Source organism: Bicyclus anynana, chromosome 6 (assembly GCF_947172395.1).
Source record: "Bicyclus anynana chromosome 6, ilBicAnyn1.1, whole genome shotgun sequence".
NCBI lineage: Eukaryota > Metazoa > Arthropoda > Insecta > Lepidoptera > Nymphalidae > Bicyclus > Bicyclus anynana.
In genome coordinates, this window is record NC_069088.1 from 8,628,082 (window position 1) to 8,639,768 (window position 11,687).

General features: G+C 35.2%; 1 protein-coding gene across 1 annotated transcript; it reads left to right on the forward strand.

Annotated features, from left to right (window-relative positions):
• The first annotated feature begins 1,130 nt into the window (after positions 1–1,130).
• Positions 1,131–10,288, forward strand: LOC112056669 (uncharacterized). Its single transcript, XM_052882192.1, has 11 exons — positions 1,131–2,919; positions 3,545–3,649; positions 4,580–4,835; positions 5,689–5,816; positions 6,318–6,512; positions 6,895–7,181; positions 7,246–7,315; positions 7,970–8,169; positions 8,243–8,312; positions 9,459–9,626; positions 10,056–10,288. Exons 1-11 carry the CDS (start codon positions 2,743–2,745, stop codon positions 10,221–10,223), a joined length of 1,824 nt encoding a protein of 607 aa, XP_052738152.1. The 5' UTR covers positions 1,131–2,742; the 3' UTR covers positions 10,224–10,288.
• The last annotated feature ends 1,399 nt before the right edge of the window (positions 10,289–11,687 follow it).

Genomic DNA, 11,687 nt, shown 5'->3' on the forward strand with positions numbered 1-11,687 from the left:
GATAAGTGCATATTTTTGTAAAACGGCACTTTGAAAATCAATAAAACATATGGATTTGACGAATCATCGAAACTGCATAACTGGACACAGAGCTATACTAAAATGTTTATGCCATAGTAACTATTGCTGCAAATGCTAGTTACAACGATACGTATTATTTATATTGTAGGTGGTCACTTACAAAACTCAAAAAATATGTATAGAAGTGACAAGTCATTGAACCTGTATAACTTGATTCAGAGCAATCTTACAACATTTGTGCCATACTAACTATTATTCCAAATGGGCAGTTCTAACGATACGTATCAGTTTTTTCTCTTAGCGGGCACTTTTGAAAATTGACAAAATGTATGGAAATAACGAATCGTCGAACCTGTATAACTTGGTTCAAAGCCACCTGACAACTTTTATGCCATATTAACTATTGCTCCAAATAGCTAATTCTAACGAGTCGTGTCATTTTTTTTTGTTGGCCGGCACTTTCAAAAAGAGCCCAAAAATGTATGGAGCGTGAATGATCTCCTTTCTTTGAAAATTTACCTAATAAGTTCTACTTATAATTTATAGCCAAGTTTCAGCTCTGTATCAATTGTATAATTTGGGCCCGAGTTTGTATGGAGACTAGGTATCCTTTGCCAACTAGCTAGTGATTCTCAACTAACGAGATTTTTTATTCACTATTAATTTATTGCTAACTGATCAAAGTTGCTAATCAGTGTGTTTGCAGAAGAGGGATTTTTGGACTTACTCGAGTGCAGCAGATAAACATAAGGGACCTTGCATTATGTTGAATAACTCCACCATTTTGAGCCCCTTAATATATATATAGGGCTAGCGAAAAACGAACTTCCAAATAGCCAGCACGTCAGATAAAGTTACATACAAAAGCATACTTAGTTAATTGATGATAAATACTTTTGCTAGTTATTTATTATTGTATTCATATTATGAAGGATCTTTTTGGAGTGTATTTTCACAAACCATAGATAAGATTGAAAGGAAAGCAATTATAACAATTTGTTTGACAATTTCATACTAATTTATTTTTTGAAAATAAAAATACTGTTATATTTTTATTTAAAGATACAGATTTTGTTTACGAGTATTGTTTGATAATGTGTGCAGTTTTTGTTTAATTGTTGATATTAAGTACATACATTTTGAATATATTATTATTTAGTTTCATCTGACCCAGTTATTATTAACAACAGTAAAAATGGTAAAACCACCTACAGCCAAAAAGGAAATGGTAAGCAGGTTTCACAAATCCAAAATATAGTTACCTATCTCCCGATTGATAGCAACACGCGTTGTTCGCCTAGTCTAAAATGACACTCATTAATAACATGGTTTTCTATTGGTAAAGAATTTGCAGATCAGTTTAATAGATCCAGATCCCCCCACCAAAACCATACTAACTCATAAACTTTAGGTACCTCTTCATGATTATTTATCTCTCATTTACTTATTTGTACTTTTTTAAGTTTTACCAATGTTAAATAAAATACAAAATGTAATACAAAACACTATTATTAGGTACTAGCGGACGCATGAAACTTCGTCCTCCTGAAATTCAGTTTTTCAGAAATCCCGCGGGAATCATAGTACTTATGTTGATCAATAACCTCCTCTGTCTTCCAGTGAAAATTCCATTACAATCAAAACGCTAAAGGCATACAGACAGAAAGACAAAAAAAATATTAAAAAGCTTGATTGTGTTTTGGTATCGTGTAAATAACTATTTATAAATGCAGCACTTGATATTAAACACTTACTTTGAAATCACAGACATACACTTAATTTTTTTTTATATGTATTGATAAGTTTAGATAATTTATTGGCGATCACTCCGGTTCTTTACCAATTTACAGAAAACTGGTAGACGCCGCACAGTTTCCGTTAGTGGGGATAGTATAGCTTCCCAACAGTAAAATATTTTTCAAATCGGTTCAGTAGTTTCAGAGCCTATTCAATGCAAACAAACAATCGAATCTGTCCTCTTTGTAATATTAGTATAGACTAGCGGACGCCCGTGACTTCGTGTGCGTGAAACCCTACCTACTACTACCCTACCTTACTCCCACTCTACAGCTACCCTACCATACAGGGGATAAGTAGGGACTCAAAACTACCCCTACCTTACCCCTAATTTTACTCCTACCCTACCTCTACCAAACCCCTACCCTACCCTACCCTGCCCTACTCCTACCATACGGCTATTCTAGCACGCGACGGAAGCTTAAAAAATGGAGTAACTATAAATGTTGGGAAAACGGTAGAACGTTTTCCCAACATTTCCCTTCACTGCTCTGCTCCTATTAATCGTAGCGTGATGTAAAGTATACTATAACCTGCCCAGGAGTATGAAGAATAATTGTACCAAGTTTCGTTAAAATCCGTCGAGTAGTTTTTGTTTCTATAAAGAACATACAGACAGACAGACAGACAGACATACAGACAGAAAGACAGACAGACAGACAAAAATTTTACTGATTGCATTTTTGGCATCAGTATCGATCACTAATCACCCCCTGATAGTTATTTTGGAAATATATTTCATGTACAGAATTGACCTCTCTACAGATTTATTATAAGTATAGAAGATAAGCATAAGCATAACTGTTATTATTTCCAAGTTATCATGATATCATGTTAGACTAGTCGCACACACACACAAATGCTATGTATATAATTATACCTGTATATTAATTTAAAGCGTGATAACAGGATCCTGAGCTACTTATGAAGATCAAATTCCGAGCGAAATGTTTGTTTCGGGCTTTAGGTCGTATGGTAATGGCTAATGCGTATTGGCTAATTGAGGGGGTAGACCATTATGAAGGCTTCGACGACGTGAAGCGGCGGGTGGAACAAGCAGTGAGGGGGAAGGCTAAGAAAAAACAGTTGCTCACTATAAAAGTAAGTTATGTTTTTTTTAGAAAACTTTAAGGTCTTTTTTAAACGTCACCGATATTCCCCTTAACGCTTCAACTAAGCGTAGAGTCACAGGGCTAGGTTGAAACTCAGAAAATGTCGAATTTGAGCCCAGTTGCTTAATCCGTTGAGAAAAAATATTTAAAAAAAATGTAATAGATTGAAATTTTGTTGGTTTATTTTTAACAAAATAATACAACATATTGTTCTTTTTAATAAAATGACGAAAATAAATTCGAGAGACGTAGGTGTGTATCAAATGATTCTCACCCACAGACGTCTACAGGATTATTCACTATTTTTGACGTAGTAGTAGTTGACATATACGAAATTGAGATTGTATCTAAAAATGTCATCCCTTGGTTACTTGTGGATATCACACAGTAGGTAAATTACATTTTGTCAACTGATTTGATGTTTATTTTATTAGGTTGATATATAAAGACCAAAATAGTGAATAGGCCAGCTGAACCGAGGCTCGTGTTGACTTCCACCAAATGATAAATATATAACGAAATAGATAGTTTGCAGGATTTGATAAGTTTTATTAAAAATGTACTTAAAATAATCCATTTCTGAGAGTTAAGGTTTTTTGTTAAAATAATTTCAGGATAAAGCCCTTTTGAATAAGAATGCTGAAGAGCGTACAGATAAAGAAAAATCTTACATATACCGAATTATTGGAGGACTCAAATGTTTCAAACGATATCCAAATGTAAGTATCATCTACATCTTATTTACTTCGCGAGTTCCTTTCCACTGTTGTTACTGCATCATCCAGAGGAAATGTACCTTTTGTAAGGACTCCAAAACACAACCGTCTTGTCGTGTCTTGTCTTGTTCTTGTCTTATCGACTAACTTTTCGCACATAACTCTTCTTCTTGGAATTTGAAATTGGTGTTTAAGATGCCAAAATCAAAATATCACAAACAATGAAGTTGCCATGGAAACGAACGATATCACAGCGCTGTAACTTTATAGTATGCAGGGGTTTCTATAGAATCCAGCTACTCTCTGCGTTATATTAGACGAAAGCTGATCTGGCTTGTTGGCCAGTCCTCCAAGCGGAGAGTCGATCGTCGCTGCGATTTCTGCTGCGGGGTCGCAATTCCAAAACACTGTTTGTATAGACTACTTATACTATTCCAAAACCTTGATTTATCATTATCAGTCTATTTTAACGGATTACTACAGTGCCAGGCCTCCCTCCTTATAGGAGAGGGGACATTGGCTTTTGTCCCTTGAGGCAATTACGCCTTGGTTAAATACTAGCTCACGCTCGCGATTTGGTCCGCCTTTAGACCTTCTCAATCCGGCTCTATCGCAAAATTCGTTCTTTGCGACAGTTCTACTAACTATAAATTTCCTGCTAAATTTATTTTTTCAACGTCAAGCGGTTTTTTGAGGTTTTGTAATGACCTTTCGCCTGGAAAAATTAAGTGGAACTTTTAAAAATCCAAGTGATGACTTAGTGCGTTTGTTAATTTTTTCATATATATTTTTTTAAATTGATATACCGTTTTAAAGCACTACAATGTAATCAAGGTCTGGAGTGGCTTTGATGGTGGAGCTGAAATCCAAATAAGGGAACTCCTCAACGGTTCAAAGTAGCTGTATTAAATATTTTTACTTAATTTCTAACAGCACGTTAAGAGGAAATTAGCAGCGGTAACGTATTACAAGTACTACGGTCCAGGACGTGTTATCGTTCGTCAACACCATGAGGCCCATGCCCTGTATTTCGTCATAAGCGGTGACGTCGTGGTCAGCCAGCTTGTGTTTGATGAACTCATCCAACAGTTTGTTTCTGTGGAGATTGGGGTCATACATTCTGGCGATATGTTCGGAGAAGTTTCCTTGTTGCATAACATACCGAGGACCGCTACTGTAACTACAACTGGTTAGACGTTGTATTTAATTTATACCCCACAGATATAATATGTTATAGCTCATGTACCTATTCAACAATTTTGTAAGATAAGCACTGCTTAGCTATAATGTAGGCATAGTAAGTAGAATTCAATAAAACTGATAGTCAGTCAAGAAAACTTTCTCAGGGATCGCATACCTACTATTATAAAGCAGCTATACTTCAGCTTTATAATATTATATACTAATATTATAAAGCTGAAGAGTTTATATGTTTTTCTGTTTGAAAAAATTTTTCAGTGTTAGATAGAACGGGAACCACGAGGGTGAAACCTCGCGGCGTCAGCTAGTACTAAATTAAAAATACAATTGATATGTACTTAGTATTTTATACTAATATAGTATTTAGTATTGGTCATCCTGTAGATAAAGACAGTCAGACATCCTATACATAAGTCGATAAGATAAAGCTTTGTAACATTAAGCGTGACTAACTTTAGTGCCTAGATACTAATATTATAAATGCGAAGGTAAGTCTGTCTGTCTGTTACCTTTTCAAGGTAAAACGGCTGAACCGATCAAAATGAATTTTGGTATTATGATAAATGGGACCTCGGAGCAGACTACTTTTATCCCTAGGTTGAAAGTTTGTATGGAAAATTTAGAATAGAATAGAACAGAACAGAACGGAACTGAATGGAAGAATATTTTGTATTACTGTAACAAATTAAGTTAACAAGAATAATCACTTCAATTCGACCAAACATAATGTCGTATCATAGTAACCGTTCGTTGATCGTAAAACATTTAGTATACTGTTTACGTTTGAAATATACAGGCCTTCCTCGTTTACGATATTGTCCATATTGAATACTGTCCTACAGGTCACTGTGAACTTTTGGTACTTATGAAGGAGGACTTCAAGAATGTACTTCAAGCATCCATTCAGAAACAGTGGGACGAAGTTCGTTTTGCGATGTCAGCCTTCACATACTTCGACGCGCTTGACGAGGTATTATTTTAATCTTGCGGACGCCCTCCTCCTCCTTAATACAGCCCTGTCTCAGAATCCGTTTTTAGCCTGCCAATTTTTATGTTTTGTTATTTAAAAAAAACAATTACACAAGTAAAGATTAAATAATATATTGTATAGAAACAGGAGCCGTGATAGCCCAGTGGATACCTCTGCCTCCGATTCCAGAGGGTATGGGTTCGAATCCGGTCTTGGGCATGCACCTCCAACTTTTCAGTTGTGTGCATTTTAAGAAATTAAATATCACGTGTCTCAAACGGTGAAGGAAAAACATCGTGAGGAAACCTGCATACCAGAGATTTTTTTAAATTCTTTGTATGTGTGAAGTCTGCCAATCCGCATTGAGTCCGCGTGGTGGACTATTGGCCTAATCTCTCTCATTCTGAGAGGAAACTCGAGCTCAGCAGTGAGCCGAATATGGGTTGAAAATGATGATTGTATAGAATATGCATGATATTGTATGCTGTCAATATTTTATAGGTAGCACTGCGTGAAGGTTGCATAGTAGCAAAGATGAAAACTTACGCGATAAACGAAACGGTGCTCGGTGACGGAGTTGGAGTTCAGAATTTTGTATATTTTATTCTCTCAGGGCGATGTCAAATGATAGAGTCGATTCAAGTAATAGCAACTAAGCGCTTAAGAAAAACACACTACAGTCTGTACGATCCTTATGTAAGTAACACTGTTTTATTTGAATTCATTGTCTCGTTTACTACTATACTATTACTTACTGACTAGTTTGCATGTGGAGTTTTTATCATTATCATCATTAACAGCTGATGCACTGCTAGACATAAGTCACTTGCATAGGCTTTCAAACACCACGGTTTCGAGCCTTAAGCATCCAGCGATCCGCTTGATGTCTTCGATCAACCTGGTAGGGGGTCTACCAACATTGCGCTTTCTGGTGCGGGATCGACATTCCAACACTTTGGGACCCCAACGTCCATCGACTCTTCGAACTATGTGCCCTGCCCCATTGCCACTTCAGCTTAGCGACTTACTGAGCTTTGTCAGACCTGACGTGTATTTCCAATACTAATTTATTTTTTAGGTAGCAAATGAAGAGGAAAGTGAACAAGATTTGGATACTAAATACTTTAGAGCTTATACAAAAATAAGTAAAGACGAACGCGATTCTGCCGTGACAGTTGGAAGTACTCGTAAAGTACAATCCCCAAGTTTAACTAAACCAGATAATTCTTTGAAAGATGTACAGAGAAGTGAGAATGCGAGTGAAACTGAAAAACCTCGTAAGGAAAGTGCTGATTTGCAAAGTATTGCGCAACTTAAATCAGAAGAAACCTCTAAACAATTTAGAGCTTCTATTAGGTTAGTTATTTTAAAGGAGATATTTCAATGAGACCTTTCATTTTGTTTTCTAATATTTGATATTGTTTTTCAGAATAAGTAATATTCCTGAAGTGGGTGGGGATGTAAAGCCAAAAGAAAACCTCAAAACGTATTTTATGCAGGTTTGAAATAATTGTCATTTAGTTAGTAGACCGTCGTTCTGTGCGTCCGTCCGTATGTACATGGTTTAACGCAGAGGCTATTACTACTATAAAACTAATTAAGGAGTATGTATGTCACCGTTAGATTGTAAAATACGTTAGTTTATAATCTCACTCGTGATATTATAATTTGCCGTCGTATTGTGAACTGAAAATACTGATTACAATTTAACGTGTTATTTTTCGTTAAGTATAATATTATAATCTATCGGAAGTGGCACCGTTAAATTGCAATCTTAAAACGTCAACTGTCCGAACTTGCCCCTGATTGGTCGGCCTTACAGCAGACCGTTATGTGTCCATTGAGTTGTCCATAGTCCAAGGGGTTCTCTTCTAATATTTTTCTATGGATCCGTTTGTAAAATATTAAGCTTTTGAGAGAAAATTTATGAGTTGAGTCAAGTGTCAGCCGGCTAAACTGCTGCTTATGGATACGTAAAAAAAATCACGAGAGTAGGATAGGTATATGACGATAATGAAATTACAAGGAAAACTATAACAGGTTTAGCAATTGTTATTTAAAGAGTAACTAATAGTCGACCTACTTAAAAACATAATTGGAACTCGAAAATTGCATACTAATTCAGTTGTTAATTAAAAAGATAAAGTTGTCAGTATGATTCTGCCGTGACAGTTGGAAGTACTCGTAAAGTACAATCCCCAAGTTTAACTAAACCAGATAATTCTTTGAAAGATGTACAGAGAAGTGAGAATGCGAGTGAAACTGAAAAACCTCGTAAGGAAAGTGCTGATTTGCAAAGTATTGCGCAACTTAAATCAGAAGAAACCTCTAAACAATTTAGAGCTTCTATTAGGTTAGTTATTTTAAAGGAGATATTTCAATGAGACCTTTCATTTTGTTTTCTAATATTTGATATTGTTTTTCAGAATAAGTAATATTCCTGAAGTGGGTGGGGATGTAAAGCCAAAAGAAAACCTCAAAACGTATTTTATGCAGGTTTGAAATAATTGTCATTTAGTTAGTAGACCGTCGTTCTGTGCGTCCGTCCGTATGTACATGGTTTAACGCAGAGGCTATTACTACTATAAAACTAATTAAGGAGTATGTATGTCACCGTTAGATTGTAAAATACGTTAGTTTATAATCTCACTCGTGATATTATAATTTGCCGTCGTATTGTGAACTGAAAATACTGATTACAATTTAACGTGTTATTTTTCGTTAAGTATAATATTATAATCTATCGGAAGTGGCACCGTTAAATTGCAATCTTAAAACGTCAACTGTCCGAACTTGCCCCTGATTGGTCGGCCTTACAGCAGACCGTTATGTGTCCATTGAGTTGTCCATAGTCCAAGGGGTTCTCTTCTAATATTTTTCTATGGATCCGTTTGTAAAATATTAAGCTTTTGAGAGAAAATTTATGAGTTGAGTCAAGTGTCAGCCGGCTAAACTGCTGCTTATGGATACGTAAAAAAAATCACGAGAGTAGGATAGGTATATGACGATAATGAAATTACAAGGAAAACTATAACAGGTTTAGCAATTGTTATTTAAAGAGTAACTAATAGTCGACCTACTTAAAAACATAATTGGAACTCGAAAATTGCATACTAATTCAGTTGTTAATTAAAAAGATAAAGTTGTCAGTATGATATAGGTATCATACTGCTTACAGACTCTGAGGAGAGTCTGTTAAAACTAGAAAGCCGAAATTTTTTGGGTATGTGTATTAATTACGTCTATGGAGCGGTAAAAAGAAAATTAAAAAAAAAGCAAGCTACATGCAAAGTGAGGATGAATTTTTTATCGTCTATTCCATTGTGTGGGGTATCGTTATCGGTGTTTTTATGCATTACATAATTCACTAAAGTGCCAACTTAATCTACGGAATCCTACACGAACTTGGCTGGTTTTATTTTAAATTGTTTGTATACATGGGTATATCATAGATAGGGACTTACCACTATTTCAATATAATGGTGTCATGATCATTTATGTTTTTTATTTTGTTTCTTGGGATTTACGCAAGGATGATGATGATGAAGGTCCACTTTGACTTGATATATGTTAATTAATTTTAATTATTAAATACAAATATTCCTTATTTGTTAAACATTGTTTTCTTATTATTTTTGTTAGGTTTGTCAGTTTAACCCTGGATCAACTTTTGGTTTTGGAGAAAACCTGCGTGACCGTCGCATCGTCGCTCTAACTCCTGTTAGCTGTATGCTTCTTCCAAAAATATGGCTCCTTCAACGTAACACTGCCAACATTTGGACAAGAATACAACATTATTTGGAAAAGAAGGTAAGTATTTTATTCATAACTAAATTTCCATGAAAGAATTAAACATTATAAATACGAAAGTAAGTCGGTCTGTCTAATCTATTGAAGCGGTGAGGATGAAGTTCGAAGAGCCCATGTACGTTGGGGTCCCAAAGTGCTAGAATGGCGACCCCGCACTAGTAAGTGCAGCGTTGGTCGACCCCCCACCAGGTGGACTGACGACATCAAGCGAGACGCAGGGATTCGCTGGATGCAGGTGGCTCAGTATCGTGATGTTTGGAAGTCCCTACAAAAGGCCTATGTCCTGCAATGGAAAAATCCATGGTTCTCCCAGGATTAAAAAAAGATTTCACGTGAAAGAAATCGCGCTACTTAAAAATTAATTTTATCGACCCATTCAAAATGAAAAAAAAACAAAATAATAAGTTGAATTTTATCACTTTGTCCTAGATTCCAAAAAAAAAGCAATTATTTAAACAGTTTGTATCGGCAAGACGATGGGAGGAGTTTAGAGACAACTTGGTAGAAGACGTGATGTCCCGCACCAACGGTGTTAATTGGACATCCGCCCACGATGTGCCATATTCCATTAGAATGGAGGAGATGTTGGACATTTAGTTAATAATTATTACACTTTAACCTTCATACTAATGTTAATTCTTAATAATTATATCTATAATATACCTCCGTTATTTAATGAATTACCAAAGAAGTTTTATTTCTGTAAACATGAAGATTTTGTCTACCTCTCTGACCAAATATGGTAAAGCTTTGGTTTTTAACAGAGAGATCCTAGTTCCATAGGCCAAATAACAATTTTATTCTTAAATTGGCTCACGTCTAGTCTGGAGGGCCTATATATTGTAAAAAAAAGTGTAAAGCTTTTATACTTGTAAAATGACATAAGTCTGGTAACCAGACTTTTATACTCTCGCTCTATAATAATTAATTGTAGTATAAAAAAATTATATTTTTTATGATATTTTATTGTCCTTTTAAGTTTAAAGAACTTTCCTAAGTATCGCACTAAATTAACATTCGCCTCCATTTCTGAATAAAATGCTTTTTCCTGCATAATTTGGTAGTTAAATGATAGCAGATGTTATTGTAGGATGTAGGAACCACCGAGTAACAGCATCGTTTATCGTTGCTCTGTGATTGAATCTACATTTTAACCAGCTTCCATTTAAGGCATTGTGATTCATACGAGGCTTAAGTGGATTATTGTCTTCCTATAGTCGCATAAGAACTGGGCGGAGGCGTAGACGAGGCCAAGTCGCCAGCTCGCAAATAATGCAATCAAGGTTAAATGAAAAATTTTAATTTCATAAATCTTTATTTAATTATTTACTCTTGGATATTGCTTGGTGTTATATTTATAACTTGTTGGCCTTCCTACAATACATTATTTATTGAAATTGTGGTTAACACCTGCCTATGTTGTTTTTATTTATAAGAGAAAAACCACCTATTCAAAGACATGATATAATATGAAATAGATGGTCGCCTTTACATTACTTTTCTATGGTGATACAACTGATTGTGAAGAGACATTCAGTTATGGGATAGATGGGACAAATCGTCTCAATTATCCCTTAGCAGACCGAACATCACTCGGCCATTTTTTTTTATTCATACATACTTTACTTTCTCTTGAAAAGTATCCAAGTAAACCATTGGCAATATACACATTTGATTCAAATCGCCTAATTAGTGTATCCGAGATACATAATAATATGAATACACTTAATTTTGTTTACGAATTTGTACAAAAAATTACGTGTACCTATTCGGAAATAATAGGCCAGAACTTTTCTTCAAACTCAATAAATAGCCTGCAAACTGTGCAAATATAAGAAATAATTCCACCTATTTTTGGAATTTATGAAATTCTTGTGTTTTAATTTAATATATTAATTCAAATTGTAATCATTGAAGACCGTTCTGTGTAGTTAGAAATGCTCTAGTTTCAGCAAATATCTTGGGTTCGATTCCAGTTTGGGTCAATTGGGGATACTATATTTTCTACATTTAGTTCTGGTTTGGTCTGGTGGTAGGCTTCGCGCGCGGCGTAGAAACGGT

Bases quoted from the DNA above. Each gene is read 5' to 3' on its own strand.
- LOC112056669 (XM_052882192.1), top strand. From the start codon at position 2,743: ATGAAGATCAAATTCCGAGCGAAATGTTTGTTTCGGGCTTTAGGTCGT. The intron at 7,182-7,245 runs TTTAAAGGAGAT...ATTGTTTTTCAG, and splicing joins GCTTCTATTAGGTTAGTTAT to AATAAGTAATATTCCTGAAG. The intron at 8,313-9,458 runs GTTTGAAATAAT...TATTTTTGTTAG, and splicing joins TCAAAACGTATTTTATGCAG to GTTTGTCAGTTTAACCCTGG.